This window comes from Cnephaeus nilssonii (assembly GCF_951640355.1).
Source record: "Cnephaeus nilssonii genome assembly, chromosome: 1".
NCBI lineage: Eukaryota > Metazoa > Chordata > Mammalia > Chiroptera > Vespertilionidae > Cnephaeus > Cnephaeus nilssonii.
The window spans coordinates 61,731,220-61,753,801 of record NC_137072.1 but is presented as its reverse complement, the minus strand read 5'-3'; the positions used below and the strand labels follow the sequence as shown (position 1 = coordinate 61,753,801).

At 42.6% G+C, this 22,582-nt stretch overlaps 1 protein-coding gene across 3 annotated transcripts in view; it reads right to left on the bottom strand.

The window, feature by feature from the left end:
- Positions 1-22,334, bottom strand: part of SLC10A6 (solute carrier family 10 member 6) — a 39,366-nt gene extending 17,032 nt beyond the window's left edge. Inside the window, exons 1-4 of one of the 3 annotated variants that reach the window (XM_079770207.1) lie at positions 22,178-22,334; positions 15,120-15,497; positions 10,433-10,583; positions 7,095-7,893 (exon numbers count right to left, since the gene is read on the bottom strand). In XM_079770207.1, the coding sequence (XP_079626333.1) occupies positions 7,095-7,471 (377 nt within the window). In that variant the 5' untranslated portion in view covers positions 7,472-7,893; positions 10,433-10,583; positions 15,120-15,497; positions 22,178-22,334. Of the gene's footprint in view, positions 1-7,094; positions 7,900-10,432; positions 10,584-15,119; positions 15,498-22,177 lie in introns of all 3 variants that reach the window. The other 2 variants (XM_079770206.1, XM_079770205.1) reach the window with 2 other exon arrangements.
- Between the last annotated feature and the right edge of the window lie 248 nt (positions 22,335-22,582).

Genomic DNA, 22,582 nt, shown 5'->3' with positions numbered 1-22,582 from the left:
ATCATTTTATCCTGTTAATAATGCTTGCTTTGAGCAAAGACCTCTTCTAGCTAGAAAGCAGATCAAGGAAGAGAGTGTTCCTGGGAAGCATTTGCAAACTCTGAGTCTGTGATAACACTACATTCCTTGGCTCTGCATCTGACCAAGTCTTGTAAAGAATTCCATATGACGTCACTTGAACTCCTGGAGAATATGGATAGCATTCCCCTCCCCCCGCCCCCCCTGGATGCGGCTCAAACAGCAGAAAGGTATGATTCATGACTATGGAAAGCGAAGTGTGAGATTTACATCATACTGATTCTATATCCTTGACTATACGGGTTACTGCCTCCATCCTTGCACAAGTCTCCAAGCCCGTGATGCTCATGGGAATGGCAAGAGAGGATCCCAGTGCCCTGCCAGCAGTTATAAATGGCAACAAGGCTGGGAAAGCACACGGTGAGCATGAGTGAGTGCAGTGGAAAGTCCCACCTTTGGTTTTACTGAGTTGAAATCCCAATGCAGTATAAACAGAGGATGTGGCTACCTGGGTTTCTCGGCTATTCACATAGAGAAAAATTGTTGCCAAAATCTGACTTTGATATAACAAGATTCCACTTGCACTAAGAATGGCATCACCATCCCAAACTGTTATAGAGAATAAATAATAAGACAGATTCAGCAAGTCTGGACAAACAAGTAAATCCTGAACCTCCCTTAAAATGTGGAAATTAGATATAATCACATTATGTAACAACTAGAGGCTTAGTGCACAAAATTTGTGCACAGGAGGGGGGTCCCCTCAGCCCAGCCTGCACCCTCTCCAATCCGGGACCCCTTGGGGGATGTCCAACTGCCGGTTTAGGCCCGATCCCAGGGATCGGGCCTAAACCGGCAGTAGGACATCCCTCTCACAATCCTGGACCACTGGCTCCTAATCACTCACCTGCCTGCCTACCTGGTCACCCCTAACTGCCCCCCCTGCTGGCCTGATCGCCTCTTACTGCCCCCCCCTGCCAGCCTGGTTGCCCCCAACTGCTCCCCTCTACTGGCCTGGTTGCCCCTAACTGTCCCTCCCTGCTGACCTGGTAGCTCCCAACTGACCCCCCTGCTAGCCTGGTCACCCCCAACTGCCCTCCCCTGCCAGCTTGGTCACCCCTCACAGCCTCCTCGCCAGCCTGGTTGCCCCACGCAGCCTGCTGTTCAGTCGTTTGGTCATCCCTCACTAACCCCCCTGCCTACCTGGTCACCCCATGCAGCCTGTTTGTTCAGTCATTTGGTCATCCCTCACTAACCCCCCTACCGGTCATAGGCAGCCATCTTGTGAGGGTGTAAGGGTTAATTTGCATATTACCTTTTTATTATATAGGATGTAGCATCAATAAGTATACCATTTAGCAATTGGGTTTAAATTATTAAGATGTTTCCATTTTAAACCAATAAAATCAGAAACTCTGAACTTCAAATCTATGAAAGTACTTACTTCCCCACTGAAAAACTTTTTTAAATTATCTGCTAGCCAGATGGAAATGGAGTATGCTAGATCTGGTCAACAGACTTAGCCTTAGAAAAGAGTTCAAGGCCAGGTTTTCCATCCCCAAATAGAAATGTTACTCCTGTCTGCTGCCTCTCAGTAACAATAACCAGCATTTATTGAGCACTACCTGCTAAGTATTATGCTTCATGCTTTTAGATACATTTTCTCTTCTCATCTATACTCTAGGTATGTGTAGGTATCATTTCCATTGTATAGACCAGGAAACTAAGGAACAGAGAGTTACAGAAACTTACACAAAGTCACATGGATTCAATCTAAGTTCTGTCTGTTTTTATTTTTGTTATTCTTTTTTTTTCCCTCGCAAATATGTTTTTGTTGATTTCAGAGAAGGGAGAGGGAGAGAGAGAGAGATAGAAACATCAATGATGAGAATCATTGATTGACTGCCTCCTGCACGCCCCACACTGGGGATCGAGCCTGCAACCCAGGCATGTGCCCTGACTGGGAATCAACAGTGACCTCCTGGTTCATAGGTTGATGCTCAATCACTGAGCCACACCAGCTGGGCCTAAGTTCTGTCTCTTAAGATGATCAGTTCTCCACCAGACCATGGCAGACAAACCTGAAGAATCTGAAGTCCTATTTCCAGAGTCTCTGCTGAAGAACCAAGAGATCCTTTAAAGTTCAAAGGTCAAAACTGGCCACTGAACTGCTCAGTGGTCAGAATTTCTCTGCAGCTGAGGACACAAATACATCCTTAGGGGGAAATAGACCTCAGATACCAAATGTCAAACTAAAGACATGGGCTGTCTTGAGTTGCACCAGTAAACGGATTGCATTTCAAGAGAAGCGTGTGTAACACACAGAGGCCATCAGAAACGTTCCTTGTCATTCATTCAATGTTTATCAAGTACCTACCACCACCAGGCTGGCACTGAGCACACCGAAATGAAAAAACCCTCAAGGAACTTACAGACCTAGTGGGTGAGACAGATAAGCAGCCCAACTATTGCCAGGCTTTCCAATAGATGACAAGAAGGAATGACCTCTTTGGTGCTATGGGAGAGAGGAGAGGCATCTCTGTCAAACAGTTTCAGGAGAAACATTCAAAACTGGGGTGGAGAGATGGGGACACAAACTTTATCATTTGCTTTTCTTTTCTTGCTGCCACAAGATATTTAAAAGACCTCAGATCCACTCCTGGTTTATACCCAAAAGAATTGAAAGCAGGGACTGCAATAGATACTTACAACCCATGTTCATAGCAGCATTATTCACAATAGCCAAAAGGTGGCAACAACCCAAGTGCCCATGGACAGAAGAATGGATAAATAAAATGTGATGCAACATGCAAAAAAGGAAAATGTGATGATACACAATGGATTATTATTCAACCTTTTTAAACAAAGAAAATTCTGACATGCTACAATACTGATGCATTTTGAAGACATTATGCAAAGTGAAATAAGCCAGACACGAAAGGACAAATATTTTGTGATTTCACATATATGACACCTAACGTGGCCAAATCCATAGAGACAGAAAGTAGAATGGTGGTTGCCAGGGGCTGAAGGGAAGGGAGAGTTATTGTTTAATGGAAGATAAAAAAAAAAAGTTCTAGAGATGGATAGTAGGAATGATGGTACAATAGTGTGAATGTACTTAATCCCATTGAACTTTACACTTAAGGATGGTTAAAATGGTAAATTTTATGATATGTGTTATTTACCATCATAGGCCTCAGACAGTCTAACCCATTGATTTCACAAGTGAGGAAACTGATATCCAGCTTCTCTTTGAGCAGAGACTGAAACACAGACCCCTACTGCAATGCCCTTTTGTCTGCCCCACATAATAATAATGACTCATATAGCATATTGTGCCAGGTGAGATTCTAAGCATTTTTTATGTATTAACTCATCAATCCTCACAACAACCCACAAAGTAGGTTGTTTCTCCCTATTTCAGAAGTGAGGAAACTAAGGCACAGAGAATTTACATCATCTACCAAGACGACCCAATGAGTAACAGGTCTATTTACTGGTTCCAGAGTGGTGCACTTAACTACTACACTCCCAGATCTTAGTTGTCACGTCTTACCCTCAAAGACAAGAATTCTGTCCATCCTCAGCACAGTAGACTGCAAAAATGTCCCCAGATATTCACCCTTTTCTCATCCATGCCCTCTGCAGTGTGACCTTGCAGCTTACTGCATCAAGAGGCAGAAACTACTCCTTCTTTCCTTGAATCTGGACTGGCCTTGAAATTTGTATTGGCTAATCAATGGAAAGCCATGAAAGATGATAAACGGCTTCCAAGCCCAAGCCGCAAGAGGTCTGGTGTGCTTTCTCTTTTTCAGAACCCTGCCTCTGTCATGTGATGAGGTGTAGGCTAGCCTGCTGGAGAATGAGAGACCAGGGGAAGGGGAGCCCCGTTGCCCATCTGAGGCCACTAAGACCAGTCTACATTAGCCAGGGCCCAAACATGTGAGAGAGCCCAGCAAGATCAGCTGAGCTCAGTCCAGAGGCAGGCTAATGTCTTCGGTTCTCCATACATATGGGCCAACTGCTTTCCAGAACAGTTAGAATGAAGAAAAACATCTGACTTGGGATAGAATCGGGCCAACAGTTGACTTTCCAGGCTGTGCAAACAGCATGGGCAAAAGAAAGTTGGAAATGTGTGGGGTGTGTTTAGAGAACAGTGAGTAGCCCATTGAACTATAGACCAATTGTGCTTAAGGGATTAACGGGAAATAGACCTGGGGAAGTAGGTTAGACCTAGCTTAGTTTCTACCTAAGATGATGAGAAGCCTTTATATGTATCACATGTTCATTTTCTCTTTACAATACCATAAAGAAAGTATTATGACTTCCAGTTACAGAAAAGAGGTCCCAAGTCAGGACTTAAATATAGGCAATCGGAGCCCAGAGCCTGCCTTATCGGCTTACTACAAAACCATGATGGAGAGACTGAAGGTGGGGAGAATATTGTAAAGATACCATAATGGCCAATAAAGCAATTGTGAGGGCCTGGCCTGAGGTAATGGCAGTGGGGACAGATGGAAAACAATAGCTGTGGGTGACATGCAAGGGGCTGGGCTACAGGACTAGACAGCAGATTGAGTGAATAAGGTGAAGAATGAAGGGAGTCGCAGGGGAATGCTCAGATGGTGAGCTCAGGTGACAGAAAATCATAGGTGTCGTGATCAGATACTCAGAGTGCAGAAACTGGTTCAAACATGTTGATTCTGAAATGCCCTGCATGGAATGAACACGTGGAGGACTGCACGTAGATTAAATGAACACAGAGTTAAGGCATGAAAAACATGTTTGGGGTGATCTGCATAGAGCTAAATCTCAATTTCCTCATGTAAAATGAAGTAGTTGTTCCAAATGCTGAATTTTATCCATCATGAAAACAACGGAATTTCTATCTATGACAATCTATTGAGTTTTGCTGAAAAGTTCTTTTTATTGGTAATCAAGTGGGAAGAAAAGTAATGAACTTGGATGTTACTTCACTCAATAATACTGAATTTTCTTTTTGCAGTTTTTACTGAGATTTAACGTTTTATGATTCTTGTATCTATAAGCTTTTGAAAATCTAATATTTAGTCCCAATTTTAAAATGTCATTTCTTACAGATTTTTTTGCTTGTTTTTTGTTTTGTTTGATTTGTGAGACCAAAATCAAATTTTAAAAGAAAAAGGGTAAATTAGCTAATAGTTATTGCATACCCACTATGTGCCTGGCATTCTGCGCGTACATTTTCTCCTTAAAATATAGTTTTGTGAGGAATGAGTAATGTTAACCCAATTTTACAAATGAGGAGATGAGACTTACAGGTTAAATAATTTGGCCAAAGTTAAAGCTAATTAAGGGAAGTAAAATGAGCTTTATATTTTATAGACTTCCTACTCATTGGTGTTTTTATTACAATGTTGGCTAATAAGAGATGAAGGTAGTAAATGTTCTCTTTCCCAGAACAGAAGTGGTTGAGAGCACTGTTTTAAGATTTCCGCTTCTATTCAGAACAGAAGATCTAGTGTGTAAGTAGCCTGGAAGAAAGTGCCTCAACTACAGCCTGATGAGAAACAGATGTGAATTCAAATCCGAGTTCTGCCATACTCATTTGTAGCATTTGGCAAGCTCTTAACCCACCTGAGTCACAATTTTCTCAGCTGTAAAACTCAGAATAATAAAAGGTCATGTACAAGGTTATTATGAGCCCAGAAAGAAGTGAAAGGGATCAATGATGAGAACTCATATTGTCTTGAAGAGAGATGATGACTTAAAAAAAAAGAGAGCGAGAAAGAGAACACGTGAAAGCATCTACCTCATGCCTAATCAGGGTACTCAATAAATATTTCCTTTTTCTTTCCAAAAACTTTCCAATTCCAAAACTTATGGCTGACATGTGGACTTTGAATAAAGGATATTTGTCATTTTCCAATTATTATGTTAATGATCATCTTTATTGTATTTAAATTAGCAATGCATATCCGTACGACTTATTTTTTTTAATTAGCAATGCATCAAGTGATTCTTTAAAAATCTCTGATAAGTGGGTCACTAAAACATTGCCATATCGAGTTAATTATTGGTCTGCGCCCATTAAAATGTATAGGTGAAATATGTCCCACGTTACCCACTCAGCACACGCAGGAAACGAGACACCCACCTGTGCAGCTGACTCACTAACATCAACTCCCAGCACAGTCAGCACCTCTGATTCATTCATTCATCGAATAATAAATCTCAACTGAATGACATGCACATCAAACGAAGATTTACATTTATAAGTAGTTCTTTCCCTGGGCAGGACGTAAAACAGTTTGTTCATCAGTAAGCTAAGAATCTAGAAAGATACTGCTTTTAGCTCTTTCACTTTTCCAATTGTGACTCCTGTATTCTTTCCTCAAATGCTCTCTTTTTCCCCCATCACAATATATATGCAATTAACTTATCCTCATTAAAGCATAAGTGAGTGATAAAGTCTAATGTCTCTTAGGGATATTTGTTTACACCACAATTGGGAATAAGGTCACTGGCCTACATGAAAGGAGTGGGATTCTCCTGATGAATGTTAAGCATGTGAAAAGCAACAAGAAAGAGCATTTTTAGTCATAAATCTTTATGTTGCTCTCCAAGTCAACTCCATAGGCCATCACCGGCACTTAAACCAGGATACATCAGCCACGTAGCCCTGAACGCCTTCATTCAGTCCCCAAAACACTGATTTCATGAAGTAGGTGCAACACTTGCTGGTAGAGCTACAAGGCCTGGCTCTGGTTATGCCACCACCACCATCACCATGACAGCTTCCAAGCCCCTGTCATTAGCTCCTGGGAGTCTCAGCTTATGTCCTGGGAGATATAAACCAAAGCCCTCCACTCAGAAAAGTAGTTGCCAGTCCAACAGAGGACAACCACAGCAAAAGTCCATGTTAAGCTCAGAAAGGCAAGTCTTTCCAGGACTGAACAAGTCTCTGTAAAATATTTCCCACTTGGATCTCCACCTAAACATTGGCAGAGTTTTCAACACGAAAGGTGTCAGTTAGCTGCCACCCCCAGGCAAAGTGCTACCAGGGGAAGCCTGAGCTCCCGGGGGTAACTTACCTGAGATCCATGTCTCCATCAACCCAGAAGGTGAAGATGTTAGAGACGGTTCCCCCCGGGCAGCACCCCATGATGAGAACAGCAATCGCTTGCATGGGCGCTAGGGAGAAGCTGATGACCAGGAGATAGGCGATAAGAGGCATGAGTCCAAACTGGCAGAGCAGTCCCACCGCAATGCCCCAGGGTCTCCTGATGTGCAACCACAGCTTCCGGATCTCCACAGAGCACCCCAGCGAGAACATGAGCAGGCCCATCATCACGGCTGACACCACTGCGAAGACAAGTTCCAGGTTCCCAGGTGCCCGCAGCCCCACTGGCAGCTCCTCCTCTGAACTGTTGGCAGCGCAGGCTGAGCCGCTGGAACAATTTGTCCTCATCTCTTCATCTCCTTAAGGCAGCATTACAAGTGAACATCTGCCGAGACGGCTGGGCATGTCTATCCTGCCACGTTTTGTAATAATGCAACAAAGTCACGCATGGAGAATCATTCCAATAGCTATTGGCCAGCAGGTTGATTCACCCTAATCTGATCAATTCCTTTACGACTTTGTAAAAGCAATTATCATGGCCATGAAACATATAATGAACTGTGCTAAGTAAGGCTTTCCACTTCTGTCCTTACTCACCACTGAATATTAAAGAGAAACGAGACAAGCAAACTCATTGTCAAGTGGAGTGATTGGGCTGTGTCGTCAGCATCACATTGTGTTCCAGGAAAGGAGGGTGGATGCCAAGATGTAATTTCTCCAAATTCAATGGGGATTTCAAAGAGCCAGGATGCAATTTTTTCGGAGAGAGGCTAATTCTGGGAGGAAAAAAAAAAATTAAAAACAAAGGCAGTTAAACCAAAGCCCTGTGTCATTAGCAAAGCATTAGCAAAGAATTTCTGTTGAAAATATCAAAGCCAAAGGCTGCCAGTTAAGGAAATGGTAGGAAATACTAAGGATCATTTCAAGAGTGCTTTAAAATTAGTCCCCCTTTTTCTTCTTTCCACTTCTCGTAGAGTTTGTGTCTAAAGTCAATAACGAAATGCCTGCAAGAATAATGTGATATAAAGCCTGATTATGCCTCATGAAACAAGGAAACACATTTCTGTTCCCAAAATAATGCAAGGGAGCTGTCGCTTTCTTTCGGAAGATAGCGTGGCTTTGTGATACCACACCCTCGGGCCTGCTGGTGACGTCTGGGAACACCGGAGGGAATGCAGTCAGGAGCTCAGGCTGAGAAGCCTCTGAGGTCAGCCTCTGACCACAATGGCCCAGGGCCCCTCGGTGTGTCCTAACCGGGCACCTCGGGCGAAACCAGAGGAGGAAAACATGGGTCTGTGAAACTAAACCTCCACAAACGCAGGGGCCACACCCTTTCTCACAGAGAGCAGGAGGTTATTTGTGGGGCCAGGGCAGGTGACAAGGTACACTTTATAAATGCCTCCGCCTGCTTAAAGGGGAGACTGGCTATGCATTGTTCACGGTTTGATGAGCAAATTCTTCATGACAAAATGGGCTTGTTTACTGTATAAAAAAGTACGAGTTGAATACAAATGTGAAATAAAATCTATTTGAAGAAAGGATGACTGCCTTAGGCCAAAGCACCCGAAAGGCCGCTCTGAAGGTGGAACCCTGCTGGAGGCCACCAGAGGTCAGAGTGATGACTGGCTGCCACCAACTTTTGTTTTATGCTGAGAACAAGCCAGCGTTCATTCCCAGCTTGGAAAGCCCATCAGAGGCAACCCAGAGCCATCGGAGGTGTGTTCACACAGAGCCAAGCAGAGAAATGGGCACTCAGGGACCGGTTAAAGCTCCGTGCTCCCAGCTACAATAACGCGGAGGTGTGGTAGAGCTAAGGGGGAGGGGAGGAGGGAGAGAACTAATTTGCGGGCGTACCTACTGGGTGACAGGAGCATGCTAAGTGCTTTATGCACAGGTGCCTGTGTCTGATGAAGCAGAACTTTTTCATTAGGTTATTTAATAAGAGAAGGGGTCAGACATTTCTTTCTGGATAATGTCAAAAAGTTCCTTGGCAGACCTTCTTTGTTCCTGGGAGAGTCACTTGAATTTACAAATTTAAGTGGAGTCAGCACCTCCAGGAGATGTGCCAGCAGGTACTCAGCACTGATAGCTGGAGGAGGGCCTACATGTGCACTCTGCACTGAGGGAGCTTCCTAGAGGCACATGTGACCTTGGCCACTACCCTTTTGACATTTATTGTAATCAGAACGTCTCAACTGAATTAGGATGGTTCCATCTGGCACCTATTGGCAGGAAAAGATACCAAGGTCCCATAACCCACCATGAAAGGGATGTCTGGACGGGTGACAAGTTCCTCTGGATCCAGTCCAGATGTCACACAATGACCGAGTGGTTGTAACCTGGAGAGAAGTAACCTTAAGAGGCTACATCCTGGCAACCATGTTGTGTGCCAGCATTGGGACCAGAGGCAGCAGTAAGGGCCATTAGACTGACTGGGTGGGGCCAAAAAGTACCAACAAAAACAATAGCAGCTGAGCCCGGCTGGCGTGGCTCGATGGTTGAGCGTTGACCCATGAACCAGGAGGTCATGGTTGGATTCCAGGTCAGGCCACATGCCCAGGTTTCGGGCTCGATCTCCTGCTGTGGGCAGGAGGCAGCTGATCAATGATTCTCTCTCATCATTGATATTTCTATCGCTTTCTCCCTCTCCCTTTCTCTCTCTAAAATCAATACTTTTTTTTTTTTTTTTTTTTAAGAAAACAATAGCAGCTGAAACCAGAGCCTACAGGTGACTGATCAGGCTTTTCCAAGTTTCTCTCCATCTGAGGTTGGGAAGAAGATTCCTTTGGGAAGAGTAACCCCTCGAGTTCTTAATTTGTAAAGGGTATTTAAAGGAGGGGATTCTAAACTTATTGGCATGTAGGAATTCAAAATTTAATCAGACAATTTAAAAAGATATGCGCAAACCTATACCTTGGGGTACAACCTTACCCCCAGCTGGTGAGGCGGGTCGTGGGATCCTACTGAATCTTCTCCTCCATTCTGAGAGGTGCGTGCTATGATTCCGCACTTCACAGATAGAAACAAAGGCCTCGTGAGGCTGTGTGATTGGTCCAAGGTTACTAAGCAAGTAAAATAACGACAGGATTGCAATCCCAGTGTGGTGCTCAGCCTGCTCTCCTTTCCCTGGGGCACGCTGAAGTGGGAGCAATGGAAAGCAGTCTGGAGCACAATCGTGCCAAAAGACTGGCAACCAGGCAGAGGTTAAACACTATTTGGCATAAAGGTGAAGAAAAAAAAAAAAAAACCCTAATCTTTCATTTCATCTCATACGCTCATAAATGTATAAGGCACCTGAACATGCTCAACATATATGCACCTTAATTTTGAGATCCAGTTCTACAAACCACAGGACGTATTTCATGTATTTCTGTTCTCTGCAATGAGAATCAGGGGAGAAAGAGAATCTTCAGCAAAACCAACGGGAAGGCCTGTGCTCTTCAGTCTGGAAATGTGAACGCTGAAGGGAAAGCACGAAAAGGAAAGGTAATCAAATATGGCTGCGGAGTTGTTCTCCAAACTGAAAATTACTGCAAGGGGGAATTTCTGAAAGCTTGAAGGGCATAAAATAGCCTATAGGCTGGGTTCCAAAACAAGTTTAAAGAAATTAGTCATAAGGAAGCGGAAGCAGACAGTTTACTCAGACATCACACGGTAAAAGGCGTAATTCTATATTTAAAAAAAAAAAAAAAAAACTTCAAAAAACAAAAACCACTATCACCTCCTGAAAGAGAGAGAGAGAGAGAGAGAGAGAGAGAGAGAGAGAGAGACCAATAATTGCAAAGAAAATTCACAAAATCATTAACAGGGCAGAAGAATCAATATCACTAGTCATTTTTAAAAGTACATTAAAATATGTTGCCTATCAGAAAGAAAAACAAATTTAAGATAAATATCCCTTACTGACAAGAGTTGAGTGAAAGACACATTATCATACACTACAGGTAAGATAAAAAAATTCACACAACTTCTCTGGAAAAATTTGCCAATATGTACTAATGACCTTGTCACAATGAGCCCAAGAAGCTGTCTTAGTAAATAAGCTGCAATACTGGCAAAAAATGTATTATTAGCCTGAACCGGTTTGGCTCAGTGGATAGAACGTCAGCTTGCGGACTGAAGGGTCCCGGGTTCGATTCCAGTCAAGGGCATGTATGTACCTTAGTTGCAGGCACATCCCCAATAGGGAGTGTGCAGGAGGCAGCTGATGGATGTTTCTCTCTCACCGATGTTTCTAACTCTCTATCCCTCCCCCCTCCTTTCTGTAAAAAAATCAATAAAATATATATTTTTAAAAATGTATTATTATTTGTGGCAGATGTTCCTATATATAAAGGCATTGTTATTTGTAAGTACAGTCTTATTTATAATAGCAGTATTATTTATAAAAGCAGAAAACTGGAACAACTTGAATATCCAAAGTAAAATTTAAATAAATTATAGTACAACCATACAATGAAATATTATGGAGCAATTTAAAATGTAAACATTTTCACAAAGAGAAATACGTATGTGATAAAATTTAAGCAAAAATACCAATCAAGATCAAATGGTATGGATAGAATTCTCACTCTGGCTGGTGTGGTTCAGCTGGTGGGAGCCTTGGCCTGTGCACCAAAAGGTTTTAGGTTTAATTCCCAGTCAGGGTACATACCCAGGTTTCTGGTTCAATCCCCTGACAGAGGGCCTACAGGAGGCAGCTGACTAATGTTTCTCTCTCACATTGATAGTTCTTTCTCTCTCCCTCTTCTTTCCTATTTCTCTGAAAAATCAGTAGAAACATATCCTCAGGTGAAGATTTAAAATAAATAGCATTCTTCTAGCCATCTATATATATAAAAGCCTAAGAGACCAGAATGACTAGAATGACCAGTCATTATGACGCGCACTGACCACCAGAGGGAAGACACTCAATGCAGAAGCTGCCCCCTGGTGGTCAGTGAGCTCCCACAACCAACCTCCCCTGGCCAGCCAACCTCCCCCAGTTGCTCCCCCCAGATGGCAGGCCCCAATCACCTGATTGGGGCCGGGCCCTGGGTTGGGACGGGGAACCCGGGGGAGGGGGGGCGGATGTGGCCCCTTTCCCAGGGGGCCGAGGGCTGGCTCCCTCCTCAGGGCCGGTGGCCAACCTCTCATGCCTTGTCCCTCTCCCTGGCCGGCAGGCCCCAATCGACCTGCCACCCACCTGCCACGGCAGTGGTGTGGCAGTGAGGGAAGGAGGAGGGGGGAGGGGGGGAAATGTGTGGTGGTGGGGTGCCAATGATGACAACATTGGTGTCCGACATCCATTCCTTCTGCACCCAGCCCAGCAACCATCGCCTCCTCTCTGGTCCAGCCCTGATTGGCCTGGCCCCAATGGGCCCTGATCGCCGGCCAGGCTTAGGGACCCCACCCGTGCATGAATTTTGTGTACCAGGCCTTTGGTGTTAAAATAATAAGCACAGAAAGAGATTAAATGGAAAGGATGCAAAATTGTTATAGTGATTGCTTCTGTATGTAGGACTATGGATAATGTTTTTCTTCTTTATACATTTGTATGATCTAGTATCTTTGAAATGTCTGTGTTTTACTATTTTTATAATCTACTATTTTTATTATAATCATGAAGTCATATAATAATGTATATATATAAAAGCCCACTGACTGGAATGGCAGAACAACCAGAATGACCAAAATGACTGGTGGCTATGATGCACACTGCAGCAACCAACCAGCCTGATCCAGCCCCAATCGTCCCCCCCACTCTGCCCCCTCAGCCAGCCCACACCTGATCGACCCCCAACACCCCTATCAGGGGTGGGGCTGGCCAGCCAACTGCCCATGGCCCCTCCCCCCAACCAGCCCAGCCTGATGGGCCCCCATCAGGGCGGGCCGGCTGGACCCCACCCATGCACAAATTCATGCACCAGGTCTCTAGTTTATAATAATTTTCTAAGGAAAAGAAGTAAAGATAGAGGAAGTTGTGGTTATTCCAAGCATCTCCCTAAATGTTGGTAACAACCTGGTGACTCCATGAGGAGCCAGACTACTGAGATGGTTCAATTGTTGCCTCTGTTCCCCTGTTTTCAAAAGGTAGCCTAATAAATTCCAAAGCTTCCAGGTAAGAGACACCTGCAGAAAATGGAATGCAAGGGTGTGAGAAGGGCTGACCGGCCAAGTCAGGACCTAGAGAAGGGTGGGGAATTTAGCCTGCAACAGAACCTGCTCCACCTTCAGGATAAAATAAAAGGAAGGAAAACGAAGCACTGTGTCAACAAAATCAACTGGAAAGGCCTGTTCACCCTGCTTGGGTGGCATGCTATTTATAATAGTGTTTGTGGTCCTTTGCCCAACAATCTTTTTTTGGCCTCAGCTCATCAGATCAGATGTTATTAAGATTAGAACCATAAATGCTCATAGCCTGTTTAAATTCTAGAATTATGAGAAGAAAATCCACAAGTTACGATAAATGAGGTTCATGGGGTTTGTCATCCATGACAGCAAATTGCTGACACAGGTTTTCTAGGATAATAGCAGTAACTGCCATTTTTTGAGTTCTAAGAATGTACCAAGTCCTGGGATAGGCCCCTTGCCTCTTTGGCACATGGGTTATTTCCAGCAGAAGGCAACTGAGAAGCAGCCTTCTTCCTATTTGTGAAAAAGCAGGATGTAAATTTGTAAAGGTGTCTCCCCTCCCCTCTCTACCAGAAAGGACAGAAGTTAATCACGGAGCACATGTCTAGACCCGTCTGACCAAAGGAATCTACATATAAACCTTGCTAACGCTAGCCCTTATCTAGCTTTATATTTGTCTTCCCACAGGTTTGTCTTCCCACAATCGGCCATCCGCAGAAACTCGAACTCCTTTTCCTTTGTCTTGTCCCTTCTCTAAAAATGTATTGTTCTTTTGTTAAGATCCTCTGTAAGCCCAAATTCTAACCACCTTGGGTGTTACTCATCTCTAAGTGCTCCCATGTGCAAGTGCAATGCACATGTTAATAAACTTCTGTGTTTCTCTCCTATTAATTCATCTTTCATTCTAATTTACAGGGAGTACCCAAAATGGGTAGAGGAAAAAGATTTATGTTCCTCCCCAATAGGTATCTTGTTTAATCCTCTCAACAACCCTACTCTGCAGGTACTATTATTACACTCATTTACCCATGAGTGGAGAGACTTATAGAGGTTAAACAACTTACCATGGGCTAAACTAGTAAATGACAAGGCAACATAGTGGGAGTCAACTCCAGAGTCTATTCTATATATGAACAATAAATAGAATAAATAAAATAATAAAAATCCAAGAGTTTCACTCATGAGTAATAACAAATAATAATAACATTATCCTTGCTACCCAAACTAAGTATCGCATTCTGATCACCTACCAATATTTACCTACTTAAACCCTTAACTCATATGCCCTATCAGATACTAAAATGTAGGTGCCATTCAATATAGTGGCCATTCATCTCTTCCTTATACACTTTCAACAGAGGTTAAACCCTAAAGCTACAGCCAGAAAGCGTCAGAAGCATTTTTTCTCCACCCTCAACTGTTAGGCCAGGAGGACATGCATCTAGTACATTAGCCAAAATTAATCAAAATAAAGGGTGCTGGTGAGCTCAGGCACCTGGTACAAGCTTTTTCATCTGACCTTTTCTAGCTACCATGCCTGGGACATTTGAAGTGCTCAATAAATATTAGCTATTGTTGGTTATTATCATTAATAACGTCTTCATCTAACCCAAAAAAAGTAACAATGTAAGTATCAAAAATAAATAAATAAATTCTCCTTTGCTCCTGCTTCCAATTTTTGTGGTTTTTTTCCAAAGCTTTTTATTAGTAAAACTTATAAATTTATTTCAAATACTAAAACAGTCATGTGATTCCATGATCAAAGAAAACCACCATTAGGAAATAACCCTCCTCTTGAAGAAAATGATGTCAGCTATTTCCACTACTTTTGTAAAGTAATTTCAATATTGTTCAACTACAGTGCTAGAATCCTGTCACTCACCTGGGAACACTGGAGCCTCGGTGCGACAGATCTGGGAAAGGAGGTGGTGCAGGCAATGCAGCCCAGGAAATGTTTGGTCATTTATTGAGGTCAGCTTATCTCTATCTTACTTGCTCTACATACTTGATGAGAGCACGAGACTAAATTCCAACAGGGCATACCCATCAGGTGAGCAATGTCTAGAAGAAGAAGCGAGGGAGCCTGCTTCTGGCACTTGGAAGAAGTTGTTTGACAGAGAGTTGATTTGACGTAGAAAAGAAATGGCACCCGCAGTTGACGTCCAAGAAGGAGATCACACCTACATTCCAATGCTGTGAAGACTTCAAAGTGAAACGCAGGTCTTTAGGGTGGAGGTAGATGATTCGAAGACGAGAGGGACTGAAAATGAGAGAAGAGTAAGAGCCTATTAGTAGAAAATTCCAAAAGAAAGCCTTAGACTCCGGTACATTAGCAACTTTTTCCTTCTTTAGGGATCAATTAAGAATAATAATTAAAAAAATAATAGATTTTGCCCATAATTACCAATAAAGTAAGCCAAGGTCACGAGGCTCTTTTCACAGATTATGCCCATGCTGAGGGACAATGAAAACATCTCTAAACCTCTTTGTCAATGCCCCTATTGTTTTGTTCCTATCCCTTTGTCTTCCAAGTGAAGAAAATTGGATTTCACCTTGGACTCCATAATGGTGGATTGATAGCTCAGTGAAGTCTGAGTAGATTCAGCAACCGTTCTCTACCCCTGAAAATCAAGGGAGAAATTGCCAGCTTTGTGGCCCAAGATCATGTGCAAGACTAGAGGCCCAATCTTTTCATTGTATATATCTATCCTGTTCTCTCTCTGTCATGGTACATCAATTGTGTTAGGGTTAATGGCATATTATTTAACCATTGGTTGCAAGATCCAGAATAAAGACAAGGTCTATGTATCACCCTGAAATCCTGGTCTTGGACCTGATGCAGTAGCTAGATACAATTTTGAGGAATCAGTGAGTGGGTTTACGTATATGGAAAGAAGGGTGTGAGTGAATATGAGTAGCCAAAAGGGTACTGGAGAAATCTGTTCATTGCTCCCCAGCATTCGTTTTCCTCTTGTCATGGTAAAAATAGTCTGCATTTCTTTTGGGGAAATGCCCTATCCCATGATTCTCAGCCATGCAATGAGACCTAACCTTCTGTTTTAGCAATGTGTCCTGAGTAGCTTAAACCAATCAGTTAAATCAGGGTTTCTCAGCCTTGGCATTATTTTATTTTTTAATTGACTTCAGAGAGGAAGAGAGAGGGAGAGAGAGATTGAAACTTCAATGATGAGAATCATTGATTGGCTGCCTCCTGCACGCTTCCTACTGGAGATCCAGGCCCCAACCCGGGCATGAGCTCTGACTAGTAATCGAACCGTGATCTCCTATTTCATAGATTGACACTCAACCACTGAGCCACATGGATGGGCAACCTTGGCATTATTGGAGCTGGAAACTCTTTGTTGTGCAGGACTGTCCCGTGTGTATATTTAGCAGCATCACTGGATTCTACCCACTAGATGCTTTTATGATACCACAAAGTTAAGATAACCAAAAACATTTCCAAATGAGGGGATGGGGAGAGGCAAAAATCATTCCTTATAGAGAACCACTTAGCTAACTAATCCCTCATTTTACTAGCCAAGGTTTTTTTTTTAACATTATTTTTTTCATTTTTATTGAAAAATAACTGACATATACTACTGTACAAATTTAAGGTGTATAGCATGATGATTTGGTATACATATGATGTGAAATGATTACCACAATAGGTTCAGCTAACACCCACCTTCTCATATAGATACAATAATAGGAAAAGAAAAAAAAAAGGAAAAAATTTTTCTCCCTGTGATAAGAACTCTTGGGATTTACTCTTTTAATAACTTTCCCACCTATCATGTAGCAGGGTTAGCTATAGTTGTCCTATTGTACATATATCCTCAGTAACTTATTTACCCTATAACTGGAAGTTTGTACCTTTAGACCACCTTCCTCCAATTAGGATTTCTGATTTCAAAAACACTATTAAGTGGCATGTTTTATTTAGTACTAATTAAACACCAGGAATTTCTGGGATAAGCCTCAACAGCTCTATGAGGTAGTATATGTTAGGATAAAGATGAAATTAATGTAATAAAGAAATCCCACAATGTCGTGGCTTAGAAAACAAAGACATTTTTCTCATATTCAACAGTCTTGATATAAATTGTCCAGGTTGGGGAAAGTCCACACAGGTATTCAAGGATCCAGGCCCCTTCTGTCTTGTTCCACCATCACTGTCTCATGTTCTACGTTATTACTGTTTATGCGGTCTAGCTGGATGACCAACACATCAGGGTTCCATCCACCAGTAAAAGGTAATGGAGGAGGTATACACAATGCCTTTTAAGGTTCAGATTTGAAAGTGGTACCCATCACTACTATACATTCCATTGGCAAGAACTTAGACACACTTAATTATAAGTCAAGTAACAAATGTGCCCTGCAGAGTCATGTGCTCAGCTACAACACTACTATGAACTGGATATTTGTGTCCCCCCAAAATTAACGTTGAAGTCCTAATCCCCAATGTGATGGAATTTGGAGGTGGGTCTTTGGGGAGGTATTTACTGGTAGGTCATGAGGGTGGAGCCCTCATGAGTGGAATTGGTGCCCTTACAAAAAGAAAAAAAGAGAGATGATCTCTCTCTCTCTCTCTCTCTCTCTCTCTCTCTCTCTCTCTCTGCCATGTGAGAACACAGCAAGAAGGTGATGGTCTTTAAACCAGCAAGAGAGCCCTCATCAAGAGCCTGACACTGACTTGGACTTACAGCCTCCGAAACTGTGAGAAATAAATGTTTGTTATTTAAACCACCCAGTCTTTGATACTCTTTTATAGCAGCATGAACTAAGACGAACACTGTACCTATAAAAGAAGCGGGGGGGAAAGAAGGGGGAAAGAATTTTGGTAGAAAACTAGCCGTCTCCACATATTGTCATGTTACAAGTGAGAAAGGCAAGGTGCAAAGAGCTAAAGCAGCTTGCTCAGGGTTTTATGGCTGGCAAGTGGGCCTGAAATGCAAGCAGTCTAATTGCAGAGCCCATGTTCTTAAACACTGTATTGCCACTTTTCAAATGTTTGAACCAGACCTAAAATAAGAAAAGCATTGTACCTAGCAATCTGGCACACATATGCTCATATCTATGTATGTTTATGTGTGTGTGTGTGTGTTTCATGAAACAATCCTTACCCTTACAACAGTCATGAACTCTGATATTTTAATTCTATATTATTTCATTTTTTAAACGTTAGACTCACAAAATTGATTTCATAGCCCTCCAGAGTGTTGTGATTGACAGTAGGAAAAGTGCACTCAATTTTAATAGGAGAATTGGAAGTCATTGGATGGCTATCGGAGGGCTCCCAGTATGACCTGTATGAATAAAAAGGCTAGAGAATAAGGTTCAGAACACAGGTAGCCTGGACTCCAAGAAACCCGGAGTCACAGCTAACATCTTGTCATGGGAAGATGCACTTGACACCACTGTTGATGTTACTTCCACCCGCAACTGGGAGCTGGACACCATGGCCATTACCACTGCAATGAATTCCAAACCAGCTTGGCTCCTGTGTCTCACTCCAGAGTCCAAGTCCCAGGAGGAAGCAGCCAGTTGGCATGCTTTGACCACGGACTTGTGCCCAGGCTTTGAGGATCAGGCAGAGCAAAAATCTGACTTTTCAGCTCACAAAACCACAGAAATTAGATTAGATTCTGGGCAGCTCAAAAATGAACAAACAAAAAGCTAATGTGCAATATACTCATAAACCACTGGAAGAAGCATTGGTACAGCCACTTTGGGGAACAATTTGGCATTATTTTGTAGGACTAAAATACGTCTTCTATGACACAGAAATTCATTTTCTAGGCCTAGAGTCTGAATTGAAAGTCCCACACAATGTGCTTAGAGAGACTTGTGTAAGCATGTTCACAGAAGCATTGTAATATTGAAACCTGGAAACAACATAAAGACTTACCATTAAAAAATGAATAGGACTGGGTCCATTGATCATCTTTAGATCCCAGCACCAAGCACTGCTGACAGATTATCAGAACCAAATAAATTCTTGTTGAAATGAACTGTAATTAAATGAACTACCAATCAGAAATTATCTGGGGAGACCAGCCGGCGTTGCTCAGTGGTTGAGCATTGATCTATGAACCAAGAGGTCACAGTTTGATTCCTGGTCAGGGCCCATGCCTGCATTGCGGGCTCAGTCCCCAGTGTGGGGTGTGCAGGAGGCAGCCAATCAATGTCTCTCTCCCCTTCCCCTCTGAAATCAATAAAAATATTTAAAAATAAATAAATGCTTTAAAAAATTATTCAGTGAATGATATGCAAGGCCAAAACAATGTTGTGCTGTGCATGAGGGATGATTATGCCAAGGAGGTGATCCCTCAGCCTTTGGGTTTTTTAGAGCCCTGGGCCAGTCACCTCTGGCCTTGAGCATCACCATTCCTATTTACTCCAGCATGCCATAGGAATATTACACTTTTCCACGTGTGCCATGATAGAGCAGTCCCTGGCACATAGGATACACTCAGTACATGTCAGTTCCCTCTCTTTATGGAAGGAACGTGGGGCTCTCAGGGTTTCTTATACCGAATTGTAGGGGATCTAAAATGCTGTGGGCCTCGCCAGATCTGAGAGCCACACTCCTAAAATCACAAAGGATTTAACAATGGCCTCAATACATCATCACACAAAGACCACCCAGAGTAGGAAATGTCCAAAGAGACAGACGGAAGTCCAGGGGTCTAGAGTGAGTCAATGAGGGAATAAAAAGAAATGTCCTTCCATCTTACCTCCTGAACTCCACCTGAACTTAGGCCATCTTTTTTCTTATTCCTTCTCAAGAGGATCTTTATGCCTTGTGTGTCATCACCCATAAAGGTGTGGAGAAGGAGCGCTTCCCTAGGGTGGGTGTTTCCTGCCGAGTGAAGTGTTCCAACAGCATGACAGCCCTGGCCTCCCTGTGCCCCCTTGCTCACTCCACGCCAAGGGAAGTGAGCTGATTGATAGGTTTGGAAAGAGAAAGTGAACACACGTGGCTTGAGTCCTTCCTCCTTCCTTCCTCTCAGGAGCTGACGTCCTACAGAAACCAAGTGTTCTTTACTCAGCACACAGAACACTTCCTGGAAATTACCCCGCTACTCAGAAGGCCTGCTGTGGCCCAGGCATGCCAGTGATTAGAGGGGGGAACCCAACACATTTCAAACTTAGGAATAGGGCCTACCAGCTCCATACCAGCCACATTCTCCAGTATCAGCTTTCTCAATAGGCCGTACAAGCAGCCAGGCCAGAGGGGGACCAAGCAGGTGGCTTTACAACATGGGTTTTGGGAAAAGGTTGGACTTTGACTTCACAGGGATCTAGAACTGTTGCTATTACCTTTTTAAAAATATATAGTTTTATTGATTTCAGAGAGAGGAAGGGAGAGAGATAGAAACATCAACGATGAGAATCATTTGATCAGCTGCCTCCTGTACGCCCCACACTGGAGATCAAGCCTGCAACCCAGGCATGTGCCCTGACCAGAAACCAAACGGTGACCTCCTGGTTCATAGGTCGACTCTCAACCACTGAGCCACACCAGCAGGGCTATTGTCTTAATTTCTTAAAAAACAAACAAACACATTTGCATAAGACAGTAGTGAAAGAAAACTCTAGGTTTTAGTTCATGGGTCTGAGTTCTAGTCCTCTCCCCACTTCCCCTGATGTCCTGATTTGTTGTGCATCCTTGAGAAATTTCTCAATTTCAGTGGAACTCACTTTGTTTCCTTTTTTAAAAATGATCAGTTGTAAATGTATATTAAAGGGTAAACTAAATATTTGTGTTTAAAAACAGTAGTTCTGTGTACCCCTGCCACTCATTTTCACCTCTACAGAGGCAACTAATTTCACCTCTTTCACCTATTTTGTTCTTTACCTCCATGTCTCTAAGTCACACTTTGGTACTGCTACTTCTTGATTTTTCCTTTTTAGGCATAATCTGCTGACTTCCCTGTATAGAAGATAGCCTTTTGCTTCTATTCTTTCCTCCACCATCACCACACATACATACCATTTCCATATATACTTCCTCTTATGCACTTTTGATCATGTGGAAATTTTCAATCAACAATCAATACATGCATATTGAGTGCCTACGTGAGTTAGGCATTCAGATAGGCCTCGGAGTGCTAACATAAGTAAGAAACCAGATGGCCAGGTCTAAAGTATGTACTCTTAAATACTATGCCACAATGCCTTTCATGATGAAGCTAAGGTACCAGAAGCACCTAAAATGCCTACCAAATCATCGAACACTAAATCGTGCTTGAATTTAACTGTTACATCCAAGTGTGCTTTATTGAATTCAAATGCTAGGAAAATTGATTCATGGAAATCCAATTCTTTGCAGTCAATCATTCCTTATTCTCCAGCTACTCTGTACAAATAAGAGTTTTCCTCATAATAAGGTCTTTGTCTTTTCACATCACTTTAACATATGTGTTCTGCATGCTCCAGAGACACACTATGAAATTAGGCAGAAGGAAAAAGACCATTTTTAGGAGAACAAAACCTAAGCAAGTTCTACTTGCTACTTTAAAGTACTACATGAGAATAATAATGAAATTTCGCTGAAAATTAGGAACTGGGGAGCTACTAAAAAGAAATCGACAATTTTTCTTAACCAAACAAAAGTTTTCAGTTCATCATTTTTAAAAGAATTTCTTCCCCTGGGCAGCTGATTGGTGTTCTACTTTCACATTGATTTTTCTTTCTCTCCCTCTCTCTCTCTCTCTCTCTCTCTTGAAATCATTATATATATATATATATATATATATATATATATATATCCTTTTTGGTGCTTCCTTAGGATCTCATAGATGCAAATTTTAAATGTTCTTCAAAATAATGTATTGACAAGGAGTTTCCACTTCCCTTTGAGCAAATTTACAAAACTCAAAATGCACAGCACAAATGACTCTGTTCAAGATGCATTTTTCAACTACTTACCATGCTGTTGCTTGTGATACAATGGAACAAGAGGGTGGCAGGAACCCAGGAGGTCTGTCAGAGCTGTCCACTAGCCCACCTGAGCTGGCTCATCCTCAGCGGCATTCAGATGCCCGCATGGAAGTTCTCACGGTGGAAGGCCACAGCCCTCCGTCCCCCATCAGACAAAGAAAGCACAGATTCGATTTCGAGGCGATGGTCACTTAGGTGGGAGAGGTCTTCTCAAACCAAATTGCTTTTCCCGTAAGGCAAGCTGAATTTCCTTTTCTGCATTTTCCTGACATTTCAGGTTATTTATGCGCTTCATTTCAAAATCCCTTTCAATTTTGACATCTAAAAAATAAAATACATGAAGCAATCCAATGACAGTTTTTACCGGGTATAGTTTAGTCAAAACTGAGTATT